This window comes from Hypomesus nipponensis, chromosome 9, assembly GCF_054491055.1.
Source record: "Hypomesus nipponensis isolate SF chromosome 9, ASM5449105v1, whole genome shotgun sequence".
Taxonomy (NCBI): domain Eukaryota; kingdom Metazoa; phylum Chordata; class Actinopteri; order Osmeriformes; family Osmeridae; genus Hypomesus; species Hypomesus nipponensis.
The window spans coordinates 14,679,829-14,701,867 of record NC_140369.1 but is presented as its reverse complement, the minus strand read 5'-3'; the positions used below and the strand labels follow the sequence as shown (position 1 = coordinate 14,701,867).

The 22,039-nt window shown below is 48.1% G+C and overlaps 1 protein-coding gene across 1 annotated transcript in view; it reads right to left on the bottom strand.

The window, feature by feature from the left end:
* Positions 1 to 21,396, bottom strand: part of megf6b (multiple EGF-like-domains 6b) — a 58,172-nt gene extending 36,776 nt beyond the window's left edge. The window contains exons 1-4 of the mRNA XM_084706056.1: positions 21,308 to 21,396; positions 20,218 to 20,352; positions 19,152 to 19,261; positions 9,464 to 9,568 (exon numbers count right to left, since the gene is read on the bottom strand). Coding sequence (XP_084562182.1) covers positions 9,464 to 9,568; positions 19,152 to 19,261; positions 20,218 to 20,352; positions 21,308 to 21,396 — 439 coding nt within the window. The remainder of the gene's footprint in view (positions 1 to 9,463; positions 9,569 to 19,151; positions 19,262 to 20,217; positions 20,353 to 21,307) is intronic.
* Between the last annotated feature and the right edge of the window lie 643 nt (positions 21,397 to 22,039).

Genomic DNA, 22,039 nt, shown 5'->3' with positions numbered 1-22,039 from the left:
CTGCGTTATTCCTGGATCTCGTCTCTGTGCGTAGGCTTGTTGAACAGTGATGTCTCGACCGTATATGTCAGGGACAGCTGGACGAGACAGAGTGTAGAGTTCCTGAGGTCAGTCCTCCAGTCTTCACTCTACTGCAGGAGAGCTTGGCCGGGACACGCTAGCAACAGGCAACCACTTCCTGGAGGGAAACAGGGATTCCCAGTTTGTCCCTGAAGGCTAGCGTGACGGATGGATACGGAACACAAACATTGCAGACAACAGGCCTGCGGGGCGGAGGGATACGGAACACAAACACCAAAGAGCTTTGGTTTCTTCCCAACCTGAGTGAGTCTCTAGTTCCTCCTCAGTAGATTTCAGGAGGATTACTGTAGATGCCACATCACTGCGCGACAGGCCCTGCTGGTTAGCTACAGCTAGGAATGTACAGAACTACAGGGAAGGAGGGAAGGAAGTAGGGAAAGAGCATTGATGAGAGGAAGGGAGGATTGTAACAAGGGAGCTGGGTCATTCTGGCGACTTCTGAGTAGGGGGAGGGACTCCCCCTGAGTAGGGGCAGAGTACTTCTGAGTCAGGGAGAGGAGGAAAGGAGAGGACGAAAAGAAAAAGGAGAGAAGGGGGGAAGGAGGGATAAGATCATTTGTTGGGGTGTTTGACATGGAGTGACTGAGAAAGAGAAAGGAAGAGAGAAAGAAAGAAGGAAAGGGAAAGAAAGAGAGACTGGAGGGAAGGGAGAGAGCAAAGGACAGGGAGGGAGAGAAAAAGAGGCAAGGAGAAAGAGAGAGAAAGAGAGAGAATGGGGAGAATGTGTGAGAACCGTCTGTTCAGGGAGCTCTTGGGGTTGGTTCCCTCAGCGCCTATCTCCATGTCCTCCCTCACTTCAGCTGCTTAGAGGTCACGCCACGGTGCCTGCTAACAACAGTCTTAACCGGTGGATTAAACCTTCAATAGCACAATGGGAAACATGTGACCCCACTGTAAATGGCCCAATTATATTCCAATTCTAGACTCAAATGAACGCAAGCCAAGAGCGGAGACGGATTTGCAAAAGAAAGATTAAAAATCGAAAAAAGTAACTGATAATATTTTCAGCCTACTTCAAGTTCTGAAAAGATCTCACATGAAAACAAATCTTTCTTATTCTTGACATTTTCACATGCACCGACACACACATCAGAGAAGCTGGAAAAGGAGATGCATAAGAACTATATGGATTGTGAGTTCACAGACAAGATATATGGACCAAGACTGGACAAAGGCAGCATCAAATATCTGAAGCTAATGCTCATTACAACCAGAGAAGAGTCTAAAGCATGTTCCGATCATGAGAAACGCCATGCGAATTTCAGAGCTTGAATTCTCACAGTGTAAGTGAATTAGACCTAATGGCCACAGCAAATGTATAATCCAATTGCCCTGACACAGTGTGGAGTGTTCAAAGACACAAACCTACAGAACTAGCGTGTGTGCATGTGTGCGTGTGTGAGACATGCTGTTTCTCATGTAGTTCACATGAGCCTGAGTTCCACCTGGAGTCCTTGCTGCCTGTCTCTCTATGACAGGCCTGAACGGCAACACTCCCTGGTGAAGTGAGGACAGACAGACACACAACACAACCACACTTAATACAGAGATCAAGCAATATTGCCGTAAAGAAGACCAGTCATTATGCCGGCTTTGCTTGTTTAGACTGAATCAAATAAAGCCGGCATAATGCCGCCCCGTGTGTGATTTCAGACAGCATGCCGGCATTCTGGAATCAGAGGTGTGACGTCTGCATCATTGAAAGTGTGTGTAGTACCGTCATGCCAGCTCTCCCTTTTACACAGCCGTCAATCCAGCTCTGTGACTACCTCCACTGCCAGCTTCATGCCCGTACAAAAATAACCCCCATTCTGTGTCCAAATCTTTTACACAGAACTGTGAGTCGCCATGAAGCCACAACATTCCCACCTTGAACAGGCTGTGGAACAGGGGCTTCTGTCATGATGACACAGCTCTGTCTGAAACCTGTGAACCAGTGTGGCCCTCGGACATGAGGATTGCTGTCAACATGTGAGAGACCGGGATCAATAATGAGGGACGTTTTCAATTCAGCCAAAACATATGAGAAATGTTGCGGTTACAGTCACATTTGTCAACCATGCTAATGATCGCATTACAGCCTGAGGAAAGACGTATTTCTGCTGCAACGGCTTTAGTGTGCCAAAAGCAGTATTCTTGCTAATATCTTCCTTGAACCACAAACAAATGCTCCCTCTACTGTGTTTCCTGGTTCTAGGTTCAAGCCCCTTGGTGCTACTGAGCACTCACTGACTGACTGACTGACTGACTGACAGAGGGATTTATTCATTTTTCCAGAGAGTTCCTTAGGCCAAAACAGCGTGAACACCTCTCTCTACTTGTTTGACATACCTCCCTGCTGTGATACACGGAGAGGGCGGATATATTTAGCAAGAGAGAGAAACACATCAAAGGGTTTTCTCCTTTGTGACAGTCAAACCTTTACCTGTCTGGGCTAGCATGATGTGTGAAAGAGGTTTATCCACACATACCCAGACAGACAGAGAGAGAGAGAGACAGACAGAGAGACAGAGAGACAGAGAGTGGAGTAAAGTGGGAGAAGGAGATGGGAGTGGTCGAGGAAGGTGGAGGACAAGATGTAGGACGTGGAGGAGGGGTAGCAAGATGAGGAGGAGGAGCAGGAAGCAGGATGAGGAGGAGTTTCTTGTCCGTCAGAACACGTGAGTCCCTGCTGCTCCTCCTCGTCACTGTCAGGCCCTGTGCGGCCTGGTGGACGTGGTGTTCCCCACCGTCATCAGGAGAGGTGAGAGGGCGCCTAACATTCCTGCCTTTTACGACCTGCCGGGTCAGGGCTGGGAGATTCAGGCTCGCCCTCAGAGCAACTGGGCCCAGCTCACACGCTGGGTGACCCTTTGACCCCCAGCCTGCCCCCACACACCCCTCACACACACACTTCCTCTTAGCAGCATGAGACGACTCTGCCGTGACTACCTGGTCAGCTTCTTCACACTCTTCTGTCACTAAGCTCAGTCATTCAGCTGGGTTGCTGTGGGAGAAGAAACCGCTGACTGCGAAAACATTGACGTATTTGTGCTGGGCGTGTGTCCTGTGGAATAACGCTTACTGCATTTGATTCCTACGAGAAGGCTGAATTCACGTGCACATATGACTGTTGGTCTGTTCTCCTCTGACTGCTCCACCAGGTGCAGGGCAGAGGGGGCGGAGCCATGTGTGTGTTCAGTGAACACATGGCGAGAGGTCAGAACCTTGATTTCCTGCTCCCGTTCACCAGGAAGACCCTTCCCGGGACACACACAAGGTCCTGCACGGGGCATGTGGTTTCCCCGACGGGTCAAAGGTCACACCAACACGCATGTGGACGGCTGGTGTTGAAGCCATGTTCTCATGGGCATTATTGATAGAGAGACCGTAGGGAGAGCTGGCAGTCTGGAGCAGGGAGGCATCATCAAACACTCTCCTTACCCAGTTAAAGTCGTCAACATAGCTGGCTTCTGCTTCCTCGCAGCTCGTTCGTTTCTCTCCCAGAACCTCTTTAATGAGGACCTCTTACGCACACACTCAGACAGTTGGAACGCTGGCTTTGTAGATTGCGAATCAAAACAAATATTTGGATTAGGCACTACAATGTTTATTGATTATTACGATTAGAGCCTGGCTTCCAGAGTGATTGAAAGATACTGGTAGACTGAGAAATGGGTTCTGAGAGTTTGCAAAGTCTCAAGAACGATTCAGATCTGTCTAGCCAGGATCCAATAATCCAGTAGTTTTCAAACTGTGGGGGGCACATCAAGCACCACCCCCAACACACACACGCACACACAGACATCTGGTTGAACATAAGAAAGAAATCAAGCCAATATTTTGCAATGAAAATGTTGAAATGGTGGTTCGTTCCTCATCACAAGAGACTGACAGATTTATTGATTGACTGGGTCTCCAGAAAACCGCTACAACTCCCTCATCTCCTTCATATTTCTCTCTCCTCCTTCTCTCCCTCGGTCCTCCTCGCTCCCATTTTATCCTCCCCATATACAATCTCTGTGAGATAAACCAGAGACCAGACCTCCTAAAGGTTAAAATAATTGGATCTGGATAAGAAAGATAACATTCCTTTTTGACGTGTACTTTAGAAGACAGAGCTAAAGCCGTGCGACAAAGTAGATCACTTGAGAGCTACAGGGACTGAAGATGATCCACTCTCTACACTTGTCAAGTGTCTGACTCGACATCTGATATCTGTTTAACTGCCTGGGTAGTGTAGGTGGTTTGTGGGGTACTTTATGTGTGTGTGTGTAACAGAGAGCGAGAGCGAGAGAGAGAGAGAGAGAGAGAGAGAGAGAGAGAGAGAGAGAGAGAGAGAGAGAGAGCAAAAGAGAGAGAGAGAGAGCAAAAGAGAGACACATGGAGGTTGGATGCCACCACTAGATCTGTGTCAAGACAACACAAACAAACACACACTCACTCTCTCAAACACACACACACAGAGCAAAAGGGCATTCACGACACTGTGACAGGGCTCGGACTCTGTTCCATTCCAGTGAGCAGCCCCCAAAAAATAATTGACCTCGCTATTCAAAGCCTCGGTGAGTTATTTACAAGGCTGACTGACATTCCAAACAGGTCAGTGTGAATACGCCTGTGTTCAAACTCTGCTGATGAACTGGTTGGGTTCCAGGGACCAGAGTTCTGTTCCTGCAGAGCCGGTCCGGGTTGAGTAACCAGACAACATCCCAACCTGTCTCTAATGTCTCCTCCTGCATGTGGACTACACCCTGCAGCTGAACCTGATGCCACCCCAATCCTCCCTCCACTCCTCCTGGGGTGAACTCCACTCCACAAACTGTCGAACGGTTAGTTTCCATGTGGAGGAAACACAAAGGTATAAAAAAATATATTTTTGTAAGGATGGAAGAGGGAGGGAGTCAGGGCTGTCTTGTGCCCCCCCCCCCCCCCATCCCAAACCACACCCCATCCCTCTGCACAACACTGGAATCATGGGATCAGTATGACTAAGCTCATAAACCAGACCCCTTCTCTCTCTATCCAGTGAGACCACTCCAACCCAAGTTCAGCCAAGACTTCTTTTTGGGATGTTTACATTCAGCTACATTCTAGTCTTCACAGAGGCTTAACAGAAAGTATGGGTTCCACTGCAGCCAGGCATGCCTGCTATGCTTTGAAACGTCCATTACAGACGGATGCTAATGAGGATAGCAGAGGGGCTAGATGAGTGACGACTGGCTCTGGCTCTGGACAGGCTCCCTGGCTCACCCTGGAGCCCGGTACAGCAGAACAGCTCAGGGTCCACAAGAACCAGAGCCACACTTATCATGAAACCACACTAAAGTCAGGTTACTCTGGTTGATAGTTGATGGATCAATGGGGATGTGTGTAAATGATAAATGGACTGCATTTACATAGCGCTTTTTCCATGTACCATCCTGGCCCCCAAAGGGCTTTCATGCCTCTCATTCACCCACCAACATGCAAGGCGCCAGCTTGCCCACATTGGGAGCAATTTGGCGCTCGGTGTCTTGGTCAAGGACACTTCAACACATGTTCTGGAAGAGTCCGGGGTCGAACCACCAACCTTGCGATTAGTGGACGAGACGACCCTCTCTACCCCCTTAGGCACAGCCACACCAGCTGGATCAATGGGCATCAATGGGAAGGGGTATTTGCACTGCAGATCAAGAGGTCGCAGGTTCAAATCCACCCCCCACCCCCATGCATTTGAAAGCATCTGCTAAATGAGCATCTGCTAAATGAACACATTTTCCACGAAACATCAGCAGGCAGATAAGTCATTCAAACGGTCATAAAGCTCAATCTATGTTGTACGCTAAATGAGGCACGTCTCTGGCTAGCATGAGGTTGCCTGGGGATGTCTGTTGGCGGCGCGTTAAGCTGCCAGGCTCCACGTCAACGATACCTAGCTTGGATTCCACATCGCCCACCCCGTAGGACGTCACCCCGCATGGTCCTGGCACCACAACAGCTGACCAAGTGTTTAATTACCAGTCGGACAAGAGGAAGAGGTTGAGACGCTGCTGTTTTCACGGTCGCTTTGTGACTCAGCGCGTGTGAGAGATGAAGTCTCTTTGGGAGGCTGTTAGACGCTGCTCGTCTCTTTGTTGTCGTAGTGCTCAGTGTGCGTGAGGGGGTCTTTCAGGCCAGATGCTGAAGGGAACATGTCTGCCAAGACTCTGACGGAGCTCCGAGGGAGCCACTTGTCTAGTGATGACAGGACTGGCAGTGTGCAGACAAACACACTCGCGTACAAACTTGCGTGCACGCTCGCTCGCTCGTTTCCACTGCACACACACAGCATACACCCGCGAATGTCACTAACTGACTCAATCAAGTATAGGGAAAATGTATCTGCTGAAATTATTGTATTAAAGTAAGGTAACTGTGTAACTATCTGTGAGTGACAAATGTGACACCTTGATGTAGAAGGAACAATTTTAGTTTGAGATAAACACTTGTAGTACCATGTAATAAATATAGAATAAGACCACCTCGACTGTGGGCCAGAAGGTGATGTAAACCATCAATAGTAGTTATGGCAGGTAATGTTGAAATCTACTGATGTATGTTTACTGTTAATGATGTTGATACATACTTATGAATGTGTACTGTAAATTATGTCAATACATATGAATGAATGTGTACTGTAAAATATGTTGATACATACTTATGAATGTGTACTGTAAATGATGAGGAGATCACTGATGGATGTCATCATTCACCTGTAATAACACTTTTTCATTTGAAATAATAAATCTGTGTGTGTTCGTTTGTGCATGTGCGTGTCTGTCTTTCTGAATGTGTATGTGTGAGTGTGTGTGTTTGTGTCTGTGTGTCTCTGAAAGACTTGCAAAGAGAGAGAGAGAGAGAAAGAGAGAGAGACAGAGAGAGAGAGAGAGAGAGAGAGAGAGAGAGAGAGAGAGAGAGAGAGAGAGAGAGAACAGTATTAATTAAGCCCAGGAACACAGAAACACACACCCCATGTCTACACACAAACACTGGCCAGCCACATCAGAGCCAAGTGCTGAACGCCATGGCGACCACAAGCCATAGCGACCGCACGCCATGGCCCGTCTGTGGAAGGAATGTTCAGGAACAGCTGACAACAACAGCGAGTCGCCAAATGATGAATGAATGTTTGATGGTTGGTATGCGTGAAGCGGGCACCATCACGGCCTCTATGGCTTATGTGTCAACATGTGACGACATGCTACAGAGCACACACGTACCCAAAACACAGACAAACACAGAGAAGTGAACATCCTTTTGTTTTTTCTGAGAAGGCATGGTGAACATACCGTTGCACTGACTGGAATCATAATAACAGTGTGCATGTGTGTGTGTGCGCGCGCGTGTTCTAGGAATGTGGGTAATGAGGATGGTGTTTAAGTTCCCTCTAGGATGATCTTATGCTCAAAACCTTCTACTGCTGTCCTCCCAACTGGGTCTCATGTCCACTCTAACTGGGTCCAGCACATCTCTCCGACCCACATGGGCCCAGTTCACTGATATACCACTCCTCGGACCTCTCCAACCCACCTGGGCCAGGCCCACTTCTCCCACGACCAATGAATTCACCTCAGGTCAGGCAGAACCCAGGACCCAGGCCCACTTCCCTTCAGACAATGCCCCATTCAGTGCCAATCACAAGGCAATATAAGTGGAAACTCTATTCATGAGCTAATAGGCTGCAGTAAGAGAAGGAGGGCCAGGGAGGGTGGGGGGTCTTCTGCATAACTGTCTAGCAATAAAAAAACGGGGGGGGGGGGGGGGGTAAATGACGACAGGTATCACTCACCCGCTGAACAATGATGGGCGTACTGGGGGTGGGAGAGGGGAGTGTGGATTGGGGGGGGGGGGGGTAGTCTTTGTGTGGGTACTTAAGCAGGGGGAGGTATAGGAGAGATACCTAAAGTGTCTCTTTCCCGTTCTGATTTAAAACATAGAGACAGAGAGAAATAGAGAGAGAGAGAGAAGAGCCCCTCCCCTCTGGCCTAGCAGAGACAGATGGGGCGCTATCAGGCCCCTGGGTGAGAGACAGGCTCTCTCCAGGCCTGCCATTAGAACACAGCACACACACACACCTAGTGAGGGGCTCTGACCAGGGAGGAGAAGGCAGAGGAGCGACGTAGAAAGAAGGCCAGAGTGAGACAGGATGGTGAAAGGAGGGATGGAGAGGAGGCAGTAGAGAGGAAAGAGGAGGGAGGGGGAAGGGAGGAAGGAGAGAGGATGAAAGAGGGAGCAAGGAAGGGAGGAAGGACGGAGGATGAAAGAGGGAGCAAGGAAGGGAGGAAAGAGAGAGGATGAAAGAGGGAGCAAGGAAGGGAGGAAAAAGAGGATTGGAGGGCAGGGAGGGATGAAGGGAGGAAAGAGAGAGGAGAGAAGGACACATTGTACCAAGAGCTGGGCCTCCACACCAGTCCAGCTCTAATCAGAAGCCACAAACAGCACCTCACCCCCCCCCCCCCCCCACACACACACACACACACAGACCAGCTCAGTACATAGACAGGTTTCTCTGTGTTCAAAACAGTGGAAACACAGCTGTGAGGCTTTCACAGACTTTTGAACTCTGTCAAGATATATTCTGGCTCCCAGGCAGACACAGAAGTGGGCTTATTCGTCCCCAGGGTCACAAGCCTCTTTCCCCAGGGGCTGGGCCATCTCTCCTCACAGTACATAAAGGAGACTCCTATTGTTCAGCGGTTCCTGTTAGCTCAGAACTTGATGGAGCAAGGGATGTCCTTCACTGCTTCAGGCAGTCTGTCGAGGTTGATGTGGGGGTAGGACGTGGGGGGAGGGGTGAGAAAGATGAGGCTGGAGATGATGGGGGGGGGGGGGGGGTCTGGTGAAAGGCAAGCAGTAGGTGGAATTTCCTGCCGTGTGTGGAACTATCACAGAAACAACAACATCCTTCACTGCTACCGGACTACCACAATGGGCCGGTGATAACATTCTTGGGCAGGCGGTCCAGAAACTCAATGTTGATGTGAGGAGATTCTCTGTCATTTGCGGGGAAATGTGATCACTAGCTGAGCTCGGTGAGAAGACTGCATCAGATGAGCCTGACCAATCCCTTCCCAATGTCCAGTAATGAGTTACATTAACTACATAACAAACTGCTCTCTGTTAACAGCGGATATCTGTGGATTTTATCGACCTTAATGACATTTTAGACAGAGCTGTCTGCTACACCAACTTCTGGCATTTCCCTCACTGCACATGTGGCTCAATCGTGAATACGTGTAAAAGAGAAAGGATGACAGAAAAAGAGATAAATAGCCAGAAAGAGACAGAAATATAGAGCCACATAAGAAAAAGAGAGTGAGAGTCTGGATGACAGCCACTACAGACGGACACAAGATAAGAACGAGCGGCTCCCTGTACTCACCATACTGGCAGCTGGGTCCGTTGAAGCCAGCGGGACAGTCACACAGCTGGGTGGACCCCGCCCGACACTGGCCCCCGTTGAAACACACGCCGTAGCTGCACACCGCTGCACAGGAAGGTGGAGGGATGGAGGGATGGGATGACAGAGAGAGAGAGAGAGAGAGAGAGAGAGAGAGAGAGAGAGAGAGGTGAGAGGGGCACCAACACCTGGCAGGTGTAAGCAGATGTCACCGTCTGCAGGGCTGGACACTTTGACCTCATTCTATCAGCGAGGCACCATCATTAGCCCGTTCACATCTGATGGAGATGGACCTTGATGTTGCACACACACACAGAAAGTTCTTCAGCTGCATCATTAAAAAAGTGTCCTGATCGGCAGCATCACACTGTTGTACGATAACATTTCAATTATATATAAACATGTGTGTAGATAGCTAGGGATTTCAGGAGCAAAGAATTCCAATGAAAATGTACTCGTCACAAATGGCAATAACACACACACACATTCCCATTTAAGGACCTCCCCACCCGTTGGTTGTCTGTGAGCACCAAAGTGGCTGTCAGGCTGTCTGCCAAGAACAGAATAAGACAAATCCCTAATCTGACTGTTTTAGAGAACAGAGTCAGCTGGGATGGTTTAAGTGCTGGTGTAGAGATGGGGCTGGGATGGTTTAAGTGGGATGGTTTAACACAGAGCCACATGAACTGTGTTCTGGTATAGAGAAGATACAGTTTATCCAATAATGTTCTCAACTATAAGAATGCTCCCCTTGACATCATACAGTAATATGTAGCATTCAGACTATAGGATTTTAGAAGGTGCCTCTTAATTGCTACGGTATCTGGTCTGTTGTGTTAGTGGGCTTAGACAGATTGCAATGTTGTTGGCATGTTGGTAGCGTGTTGTTACAACGCTGTAAGCATGCATGCATGCAGCAGAGGTCATTAATGTGAGACAGGAGGTTGAAGGTCGTGTCATAATATTTTCTTTCTTATTCAAACAGTCAGATACTTTGCTCTGGAGAAATTCAAGGAGGATTCAACGATCAGCATTAGGCAGCTTGAGCAACACAAACTCAGAAGTTCAGGCGCACATTCCTCACACAACCCATCCCTGTCACTCCCTCACCTCCAAGTGTGTCTGTTTGTGTGTGCACTTAATGTGAGAGTGTGTACTGTGTGTGGATGTGTTTGCACTGTGTGTGTGTGTGTGTGTGTGTGTGTTTGTGTTTGTGTGTGTGTCTGCATGCATTCTTTTAAGCACAGTATGCGTTCAATTAAGAGTTATGGCACCAGAGCTACTGAATTTGGAGAGAGAGAAAGAGAGGGAGAGAGAAAACAAGAGAGAGAGAGAGAGAGAGACAGAGAGAGATGGAGAAAGAGAGAGAGAGAGAGAGAGAGAGAGAGAGAGAGAGAGAGAGAGAGAGAGAGAGAGAGAGAGAGAGAGAGAGAGAGAGAGAGAGAGAGAGAGAGAGAGAGAGAGAGAGAGACAGATGGAAAGAGAAAAAGCTCAAAAGAGAAAGAGAGAGATGGAAAGAAAGAGAGCTGGAAAGAGAGAAAGAAACAGACAGAGCGAATGAGAAAGAGAGATGGAAAAATACAGGGAGAGAGGAGGAAATACATAAAAGAGAGAAAGAAAAAGAGTGAAGGGAGGACAGCAACTGACTCAAAAGACAAGCCTCTGCCAAACAAGAATTGTTCTGCACCTTTAATCCAATTGGCAGCTGCATGATCGATCAACACTTCCTCTGGCCTTCTGGATATCAAATAAGACATTTAAGACCCACATGTGGTCACTTGTTCATATTTCACTACAAACGACTACAAACCACACCAAACACTGACTTGTAGAGTTAATATGTTATAAAGGTCTTAGAGTCATAGAGTTGACATGCCCTTCAACAAGACAGGCTCTTCAGTATAACCTAAGGTGATTTCTCTCCCTGTCGTGATTCATTGCAACATTTCCCTGTGTTTTTGACCAGGACTGCTGTCATGACGACAGCAGCCTGTGTCTTTGTGTCTCCTGCGTGTGTGTGTGTGTGTGTGTATGTGTGTGTGTTTGTATGTGTGGAGCAGGACAGGAGAGACTGGGAAATGAGCTGAAAGGACCAGAGCAGCTGGTTCTGTCCAGGACAACGACACCTCTAGCTGAGCCCTGTAATCAGCCAGGGGACGACTGAGCAGGAGGTCAGGCACAACTGCTGCTGGGTCATAGTCTAGATCATTCTGGAGAAATCATATGGAACTGTGATAAACAAAGGAGAGGAGAAGAGGAGGAGAGGAGAAAGAGTCATTTGGCTCCAGAGGGTCCCAGGAGTGCGGGGCCCTCAGCCTAAACATCCGTCCACTCCTCCACTCAGACACCTGCTCAGCTGTGGGAACATCAGCTCACAACGACAGCAGCCATCAAAACTCACCACACATATCCCCAATACTGTGTTCAATCACACACACACCACACACATCCCCAATACTGTGTTCAATCACACACACACCACACATATCCCCAATACTGTGTTCAATCACACACACACCACACATATCCCCAATACTGTGTTCAATAACACACACCACACATATCCCCAATACTGTGTTCAATCACGCACACCACACATATCCCCAATACTGTGTTCAATCACACACACACCACACATATCCCCAAAACTGTGTTCAATCAATCACACACACACACACATACACCACACATACGTCTGTCACATACACAACACTGTGTTCACCCAGACATACACACACTCGCACACATACAAAACTGTGCCTCTCCCCCTCACATACACACACCCCACACACAATCACTCACTACACAGCTACCCGACATGATGTTTACACACACACACACACACACACATGTTCACTGACACGACTCTCTCTCGTACCTCATATCTCTCTCCACAATCCCTTTACCAGGCAGACACACAGCCAACACACTGGCTCCAGCCAACATACAACCATGTCTATCTGTGTTCACTACTCTCTCGCCCCCAAATTCAAACAATAGGGAAACTGTGCTTTGGACACTAGAAAACTCCTCATCTGTAATGTCTGGATGATTACTTCCAGACCCACAGACAATCTGGCTGCAGTAGCACAGCCACTTCCAACAACTACTGAACTAGAGCTGAGCCATTAACATCGACGTTGCTGTGAGGCTCATGCATGATATGGAGGATTAGGGTTTACTTTGGGTAAATGGTTTGATGGTTTGATGCCCTCCAGATTTGGTTTTTCTTCCTGCACTGTGCGTGATTGTTATTGTTGCACTGTGGTTGAGTTGCACTGTGCCTGGTAGCTGAGATGTAGGTGCTCTGCACTGTGTCTGGTAGCTGAGATGTAGGTGCTCTGCACTGTGTCTGGTAGCTGAGATGTAGGTGTTCTGCATTGTGCCTGGTAAATACAAACTGTTCCTTTATTCCAACAACAGAAATTGTGTTAGAACTACGCAATTCTGATTCTTGATATTCTGCTGCAATTTCTACAAGGGCTATGTGTATGTTGTTCTGGATAAATTGTCGGCTAAGTGAATCTGATGTCAAATGTGAGGTAATACAAAATGCTAACAGCCCAGGAAAAATACCACCATTGCATACATTCAACATTAACGTCCACTACAGCTCTGGAAAAAATTAAGAGACCACTGCACCTTTTTCTTTCCTTTCCAAAAGTTGAAAAGGACAATTTTGAGTAAGGAACAGAAGGGTACAAAAACATTTAAAAGGAAGAAAAAGGTGTAATGGTCTCTAATTTTTTTCCAGAGCTGTAGTTGACATTAATGTAGAATGTATGCAACGTTGGTATGTCAAGACTCTGTGTGTAGAGTACAAAGACACTCCTAACTGTCCCCCATGATGCAGACAAAACGTTACTGACGAGTTGTAGTTTAATAGTCAACTTTGTCTCATCAGGACAGTGACATCATCACCATCTGTGAAAGCCCATCAAAATTCCGGGCCCCAACGCTTCTTCACTGTGCTGACAGGAAAGCGTGTCCAATCTCTGAAAAATGAAATGGGGTCAGGAATCCAGTCTTGGAGCGGTAGTTAACAAGGGCCTTATCACCCCCCCCCCCTCTCCCCTTTTAGAATGTGGAGGCATGGACATCCTGGCAGCCCACCAGGGCATCTTTGGACTGGCCGTCCCTCCACGCCCCCCTCACCCTCGCCCCCTATCTTTCCTCACCTACCCCCCTCTTCCCCCAACCCCCCATTTCCCCTCGCCCCCCCTACACATTCTCCTCTCACCCCACACCTCCCGTCTCCCCCATCTCCCCATGCACCCCCCCCCTTCCCTCACCCCACACCTCCCCTCACCCCTCCACGCTTCCTGAGTCTGCTTTATGTCCCTTGACATATTTCCTTAATGCGGTGTGCAGTGTGGCGAACGGCGTAAGACGCACTCTCATCGGTCTCTGTGATTGGCTTCTCTCTGTTACAAAGACACCTTATCTGGGGGAATTAACATCTTCCACAAAGAGGGTAAGAAAGAAAGAGAGAGAGACATTAAAAGAGAGAGAAAAAAGTAAGGGAAAGAGAGAGGGGGAAAGAGAGAGAGAAATCAAAGATGCAACATGAGAGAGATACAAAAGAGATAGAGGTAAAGACAGATGGATGAGATGTACACAGAGGGCGAAAGAAATGAAGAAAGGGTCAATGAGTCTCGGTGGACAGACTACGTGACCAGAGAACAGCTGAAGCCGGCCCTGAGAGAACAGCCACATCTCCACGGCGACCAGCCTTCAGAAGCCTGCCTGTTTGGTCTCCCTCAATCTGTCTGACCCCAAAAGAGTGAGAAGGACAGGCGGGGGGGGGGGGGGGGGGACCCTTAACTGGGGTGGTGGGGGTGGAGGAGAGGGGATACACAGGCACAAAGGGGCCTGGAGCCGTTGACTCTGACAGGGCTGGGTAATTGGTACGCGGGTGATCGCTGCACTGTATTTTCAGGCAGTAAATCATGTTTTTGCTTTGCTGAGGAATGTGTCAAATGAAAGGGCTCGGGCCGCAGCGGGCAGGGCAGGCCAGGGGCAGGTCTCTCTGATGGCCCAGGGCCCACGACACACACACCAGGGGGGAACACCGCGCCCAAACAGCCTCCGGAACATTCCCACAATGTCTGATTAAAGTTATGCATTAACCCCCCCAAAAAAGAAAAAAACTCTAGCCTTTATAGTTCAATCTGACACATCGGCTGTCTGCTGAATGGTGTGTCGGAGTCTGTTGGATTGACTGAAGCATCCCACAAATCCCTGGAGGGATAGATTCCTGTGAAGGATGGGAGGAGCAAGGTGGGAAGCTGGGGATACAGCTGGGTGGATGAGAATAGTATGGAGTGTCTATCGCAGGACTGTCTAGTCTCGGCAACAACAGACCACAAGTCACAAAAGGAGGCTATTAGTTAAGAAAAGGAAAAGAAAAAAACACAATTTGGTGAAGGATATTACTAACACGTAGAATGACAACCTTGTTTAATCCTGTGTGGCTCCGTTGGATAAGCTTACATTAATGATGTGTGTTGACATCCTTCAGCAGTCACATGTGGGGTGAAAGCTTATGCAGAGTGACATGCAGTGCATTATCTTATTACAAAGGAGCTTTGGCCCTTTGCTGGTGAGACCTTGTTTGTATGTATGTGTGTGTGTGTGTACGATCCTGTAGGTGGGTGTATGTATACGCATGGGCCTCTGTGTGTGTGTGTGCACGTGCGTGTGCTTCTGTGTTTATGTCTTCCTGTCTGTGTCGCCCCAGTCTCAACAGACGTGTTCCTGGGGTCCAGTCGGTATTCCTCCACACACACACAAAGACCACCCATGGCCAGACAGTCCCCTCGCCCTGCTCCCCAGCCCGGTTCCCCTGTCCCTCCGCCAGCCCTGGACCTCCACAAAAGGGGGCCAGTTCCCTTTCAGCGGCTAACGAGGGAGACAAACTGGAGGAGGCATTGTCCTCCACTCCTCACCCTCCTGTCACAAAGCTCATTGTTGCCACGGTGTCAATCAACATAACTGCCTATTTCCACTCCTGTGTGTCCCTGTCTGTCTGTCTCTCTTCCTCTTCCTCTTCCCGTTCCTCTCTCTCTCCCTCTACCTCTGTCTCTCTCTACCTCTCTCTCCCTCTACCTCTGTCTCTCTCCACCTCTGTCTCTCCACCTACTCAAGAGTGGGGCTGGTTGTTGAGGGCTTGCTGATGGGCAGGTCTGAAAGGCCAGAGGGGTGGAGGAAACGTAAGTCCTCTTCCTCCTCCTCTCAGAGCACCATCAGCCCAGTCTAGAGCTCCTGACTCTGAAGAGGGTCAGATAGTCACCAAGTCAATTGGTGGCTTCACAGAAACAAACAAGAAAGCTCTTCAATGGATTGTCGACTCAACAACGGATGAAGAGTGTTTGAAGCCGATGGGAGATTCACTTCCTCTGTTGGCTTTGTTGTACCACTCAGAGCAGAGTGAGGAGAAGGAACCAGGCCAATAGAACATCTTCTGGTCCTCAGGGGAACTGTTCCTACAGATGGGTTCCTTCAAATTTTTTTAATGACCAAATAAGAGCAGAAAGTGAATGACCACATTACACTTTAAAAGCACCAAAGATCCTAGCCAGACTTCATGGCTTAACTACAAGGTGAAGGTAACTGGGATTCTGCTCATACATAGTGAATCATGCAAGCTCTGACTGTCCTGTAAATTACTTTGGAAACCGCAGTGCCTGATATGTGGCACATGTAGTATAATAGTGAGTGGGGCCAGAGTGTCTCTGCGGGGCAGAGAGAGAGAGAAAGCAGCTGGATTCCATAGCTGATACGACACAGAGAGATGCAGGAGAGAGAGTAGAGAGGAAAAGAGAAGAGGAGAGAGAAGAGGGGGGTGGAGAGAGAGAGAAAAAAGATGGGATGAGAAGAGAGAAAAGAGGCGAGGAGAAGAGAGGAGACTGAGGTTTTCTTCAGGGAGATGAGACTTAAGTTCGCTCAACTGCCTCTCAATAACCACACGTCATTAGCCTAACTAGCTTACACTCACATTGTATTAGGAGCTGATTTACACACACACACACACACACACACACACACACACACACACAGCAAGACAGAAAACGAGAGAGAGAGGCACAGAGAGCGTGGGTGTAGGGAGGGATGGGAGGAGAGCAAGGGAAAGAGAAGGATAGAAAAAGACCTCACAGGTGCCAGACGTTTAATCACCATCTTCACACACATTCCCATCTCATTCTCTGGCGTTCCCAAAGGCTCTTCTAAAGCCATGTCTTTTTTTCCCCCTTCTCTCCCCTTGGATGTAATGTGTCACTGTTGAAAACAAGGACTCATGGATTGATCTGTGCTGAATGAGGAACACTTAGAGATAGCACACGGCTAAGTGCGCGAAAGAACGAAAGGCTGGATTGTGTCGTGAGCTTCCTTTTATCCCGGTTCAATGGCTCAGAGAAAAGAGTGATTAGTTTTTCCCGTCTCAAGTGCTGACACATCTTAAGTTACCGAGATAAAAGGCCGGCCTCATGTCGAAGAGAGTCTGCATTGTCACGCAAAAAAAAAAACAGAAAAGCAGGACCCGAGAACTAGGCAGGGGAGATGCTGGGCAGTGCCTGTTAAGACGCCTCTTTGTGTGTGTGTGTGTTTTAAAACAAAACCAGACTCGGGCTCGAGCAGACAGCCTAATGCTTCCCTGTATAATTTAATACTGTACCCTTCTCCCCAGAGACAAAGAGGGCTTTGAGGAGAGTAGGCACCCCATGATGAGACCCTGCTGAAAGGCACATCCAGGAGATGATACCCCTGCCGCCCCTGGCCCAGTCCAGTCCAGTCCAGCCCGCCCAGCCCCCTCCCCTCAGCCCAGTACCCAGAGACTGCATCTGTAGCCTGGGCATAAAGGCAAAGGCACACAGGGTGGTCCCTGTCTGGGCACAGGATAGACCATGCTAAGAGGTTTATGGTCGATTCCAGTCAGGACAGTACAGGGATGCCCAGGCTTTTTGACCAGGGGCTGTTCCAGGGGTGATGCCTCAGGTATGCAGGCGATACGATGCGGATCAGGGGCTCTGAAATCCCATCAAAGGGTCCAGGCCTGGCCGGAGAGGGGCAGAGCGGGGCTAAGTCTATCCACACAGAGATCAGACTCTGCCCATTGATGGCTGGAAACATCAGCCAGTTCCAGCTCTACTGTTCCCAAAGAGCCTTCCAAACCTCAGCCAGAGGATTAGGCAGCAGAGGATCAACACAGTGGCTCTGTGATCTTCTTCCAGGACTTTTCACATGTGCTCCTCTCCTTGTGGATCACAGCTCCTGTGTTCAGGACCCAGACCATGGTTGATTGGTTGATTAGTTGGTGGTTGGATGGATGGATGGTTTGTAATACTTGTAATACTGGTTTGCTTGTTGGTTGGTTGACTAAGTTGATAAGTGGATTGGTTGCCTGAAAGTCCAGTTCTACCCGTTGCTACAACCAGAAAGGTGGGAACATGAGGGCATGACTTCAGTAGTTCCAAGACTGGACCATGGGTGTACAGCCACATGGTTCATGAGGGAAGAGAACACCATGAGGTGTTCTGCAGTCATGCAGAAACCTGACAAACTGACAGACATGTCTGGAAGACAGGCAAGCACACAGGCCAGCCTGCAGACACCAGGGATGGGTTTCATTCCAAAATGTTATCCCCCGAGGTGCCTACGCTATTTAAGTAAAGGCCTCAATATGTTGTCCACTTTTAGGCTTATACCTCGCAATGGGAAATTATACCTATTAGAGTTCACATTCACAGGATTGCATAAAAAGTTGGAGTATATTATTTTATACTTGCCTGTCTTGTCAGAACTGTGAAAGGGAGGGAACAGGGCACAGGGAAAGGAACAGATTATTGGAGAGAAACGCAGCCTGCTCGGGAGCCCTGCTGAGCCAAGTGTGTCTGGACCAGGCCAAGAGTCCAGAGGATTACCTCCAGTCAGCTCACTCAGCACTTGCAACATGTCTCGATCCCTTATTGTGTGTCTTCGATTGTAAAACATGACATCTCAGTACACAAATCTCAACAGATGGTTACGAGTTTAACATGAGAGCGTTCATTTTTTTAATACGTTTTTGCTGCTGCTGCTGCTTCATTTTTTGTCCTCCCCAGTCAGTTTGACAGCCATGAACATGTCCATTTTGTAGCCACAAATGAGACGCTGTGAACATGGAACTCTCCGACGACAGCTGCAGGATACCACATTCAACCAAAGAACCTCTTGACCTTCGACCTCCCCCTGACCTCTGCACTCCCACCCTGGTCGAGGAAGCCGCGGGTGTTTGAAACGCCCTTCCTCTCACCACCCTACTCACTATCACCTCCTTTCACGCGCTGTCCTCCCAGAAGACAGACTCCATTAGTACTTCACAAACCTCCTCCTCTGATAACTGATATCAGAGTAGCTGAGCTGCCTCCCTCCCTGGTACGTGTGCATAAGCTGCCCATCTGTTGGATCTCTGCGCCAGGAACATGAGTTGACTGGAATGATATCCAAGATATACACGGCCAGCAAATTTCAAAGTGTTCATTTAATGCATTTAACACCACCATTTCACTCGTTGAGCGTTTACGCAGGTCCGCTCTCATGAGATGGACTTCTATAAACACTGTTAAATGAACACTATGAAAATGTGCTAATACTGTCTGGTGCAACGGGGGAATAAAGTAGGAGAACTTACGATAGAGGCAGCCAGCCTCCCCGTTGAGCTGGGACCATCCAGGGCAGCACTTGTACACGGTCTGGTAGTCCTGTCTGTACACTTGTCTGTAGGCAGTGTAGTACGCCGTCCTGGTGTCAGAGGGATACAACATCATGATTCATGTGAATAGGCAACTACAAAGCACCCTGGGAAACTCTGTTTCTGTTTGGGCCCTCTGTGTGTCTGTGTGTGTGTGTGTGTGTGTGTGTGTATCCATGCATGCTTGTGTGTGTCCATGTGTATGTTTCAGGGACTCTAAGAGGAAGGTCAGACCTCAATGACATAGTAGACAAAAACAACAAATCCAGTCTGATAATCAACAAACTCTTTTAAGTCCCTGATAGCCTAGTAATCTGAAGAAAAAAACCCCAGTCTTTCAAGTTGCTCTTTCAAAGTGTGAGACTGGCAGACTCTGCCTTGCAGTGTGGCTGTCTAACCCTTTACTTTACACCCCTCCTCTCCAGTCATTATGTCTTGTGGAAAAAAGCTTTGTTTACGGTGCCTAATTGTGGCCCTGGGTGCCATCAAAGCAAGCTTTGTAACTTTGTAAATATATGGAGAAAGCGGGGCCGGGTGACAGAGAGAAACTCCTGAGATGTAGTGATGAGTAAAGGGAGGCAGGAAGAGGCTGGATCAGGGGAGGCTGGATCAGGGGAGGCAGGATCAGGGGAGGCAGGATCAGGGGAGGCAGGATCAGGGGAGGCAGGATCAGCAGAGGCTGGATCAGCCGAGGCTGGATCAGGGGAGGCTGGAACAACACTCTTCCCCACAGTTATACAGCTTCTCCTTGGAAATGCCCAGATTGAATAGGTGGCACACAAAGCTTGTCCAAGAGCTCTGGGTCTGAGTGCGTGAGTGAGTGAGTGACTCAATAAGGTGAGGGTGAGGAGTGAATCAATGAATGGATAGAGGGATGGTTGGGTGGTCGGGGAAAAGAATAGTTCAATTGCTGGGTGCATGAAGGATAGATCGAGGAACAAAGGAGATACATGTATGACAGATGGAAGGCTGCGTACTTATAGAGACAGACCACAGACAGACTCACCTCCTCTCGTATCCCATGCACCAGCTTTGGCCCAGGCAGCCCTGCTTCCACACCTTGACCATGCGTGTGAAGGCCTGCACACATGGTTGCCTCTGGGCTACCAGTCTCACCTCCTGCTCCACGCACACGTTAGGCCTGCAGGAGGGCACAGGCGAAACACTTATCGTGTCAAAACACAACCGCTGGGTCTGACAAACGAGCGAAGCGTATCAGACCGATGTTTTTGTGACAGTTTAGACATTCCAGCGAAGACAGATGGAGAAGGATTACATGGGGTGGGGGGGGGGGGGCTTCCACTGGAATACCCTGGTGGGAGATTAGGTGTGTTGAAAAATGACAGGCTGCTTATGAAGTCTGCTGTTGGCTTTAAAAAATACTTTAGGGGAATTCCTCATACTTTTCAAAAAGCTGGGCAGAGCAGCACAAGATACTACCTGCAGCCAAACCTGTCCTCTGGTATAATACTTGAAGTGAAAGAAAAAGTTGGTATTATTGATTCAGAATTAGTGTACAGATGCACTTTTCTCCAAAATGTTATTTAAGTTTATAAACTATAAATTGTCTTTGGTTGTTCACCTGAATGTCAAATAACTCATCTGGAAACGTCCACAAGGTCCAAGCTTGTTTAATCTGCCATAAGGCCAAGGTGGATGTTGCTGAGCCTATACACTGTGATTTGGTTGTTGCTAAATAATTACTGTATTAATATTACAGGAAGACTAGGGCTATATTTGAATACATTTCACTTGTCGCACAACTAGAAGACAAAAACGGTGTACTCATCCTCAAATGAGAGATGTTTCTGAGGGTGCATACCTTTCTTAAAAACCGACCGATACAGCTTTGACCGTGCTCATTGTCTGGATCTTGAACATTGACACAAGTTTGTGCACGCTCATGTTGGCTACCACAATGTCACAATTCTTATTCTACCTTGGAAAAATGTGTTTACCGTATTTGTGGTGAAAAAAAGAAAAAGAATGCTCAATATTTCAAATGGGTGAAACACGTAGGCTACAGGTTAATGTGTACAAAACTTTACATTATAAGAGAAATAGCGTATGTAAAATATATATTTCAGTTTACTTACATATAAGGCTGTAAATCCTTGCCATAACGGGACGATGAATGAGCCTTATCGAAAAATAACAAAATAATTGAAAAGAAAAGGATGTCCATTTTCACGGCTTTTAACAAATTAACGAAAGAAAAATAGAATAATATCAACCGAATGTATTCAGTTTGTTTCGTTTTGGGAGAAAGTAACGAAATGGCTACAAAAGATCCAATATTCCCAGTTCGCTGAAACTTTCAAAAGCGCGCATCACTCCAGAAGCACCGGTGATTCCAGGACGAACGCAAAACTGTCCAACACCTTCTGGAAAACCCAAAGCCAATACATCCCGTCCTAGCTAGGAGGTGCATTAACACCGTATTGAACTGAACTCTTACGTTTAGTTATTTACCACCTACAGATGTTGAACGTACACGCGTGTGGTGGAAGTTGAGTGGTATATAATGAAGATGTTGCCGTGAGCGCTTGGCGGGGGAGGGTGTCTCCTTCGTTTACATCAGAGAACTTCAGATGGTGTGTGCAAGGTAAGTAAGACCTAGTAATTAAATTAGCATGGTAAATGTGTATAGTTCGACTGTCAAATTCGACAAGATAGTGGCAATGCAACCGTTAGCCTGTCAATAGGGGATGCTATGTGATAGTTGAAGGCAGACAGATAAGAAGTTTAGGTTGAAGATCCGGACAGGATATGGTTGTTGTCGCGGGGTGGAGTGTGTGTGCGTGTGAGGTGTGTGTGTGTGTGTGTGT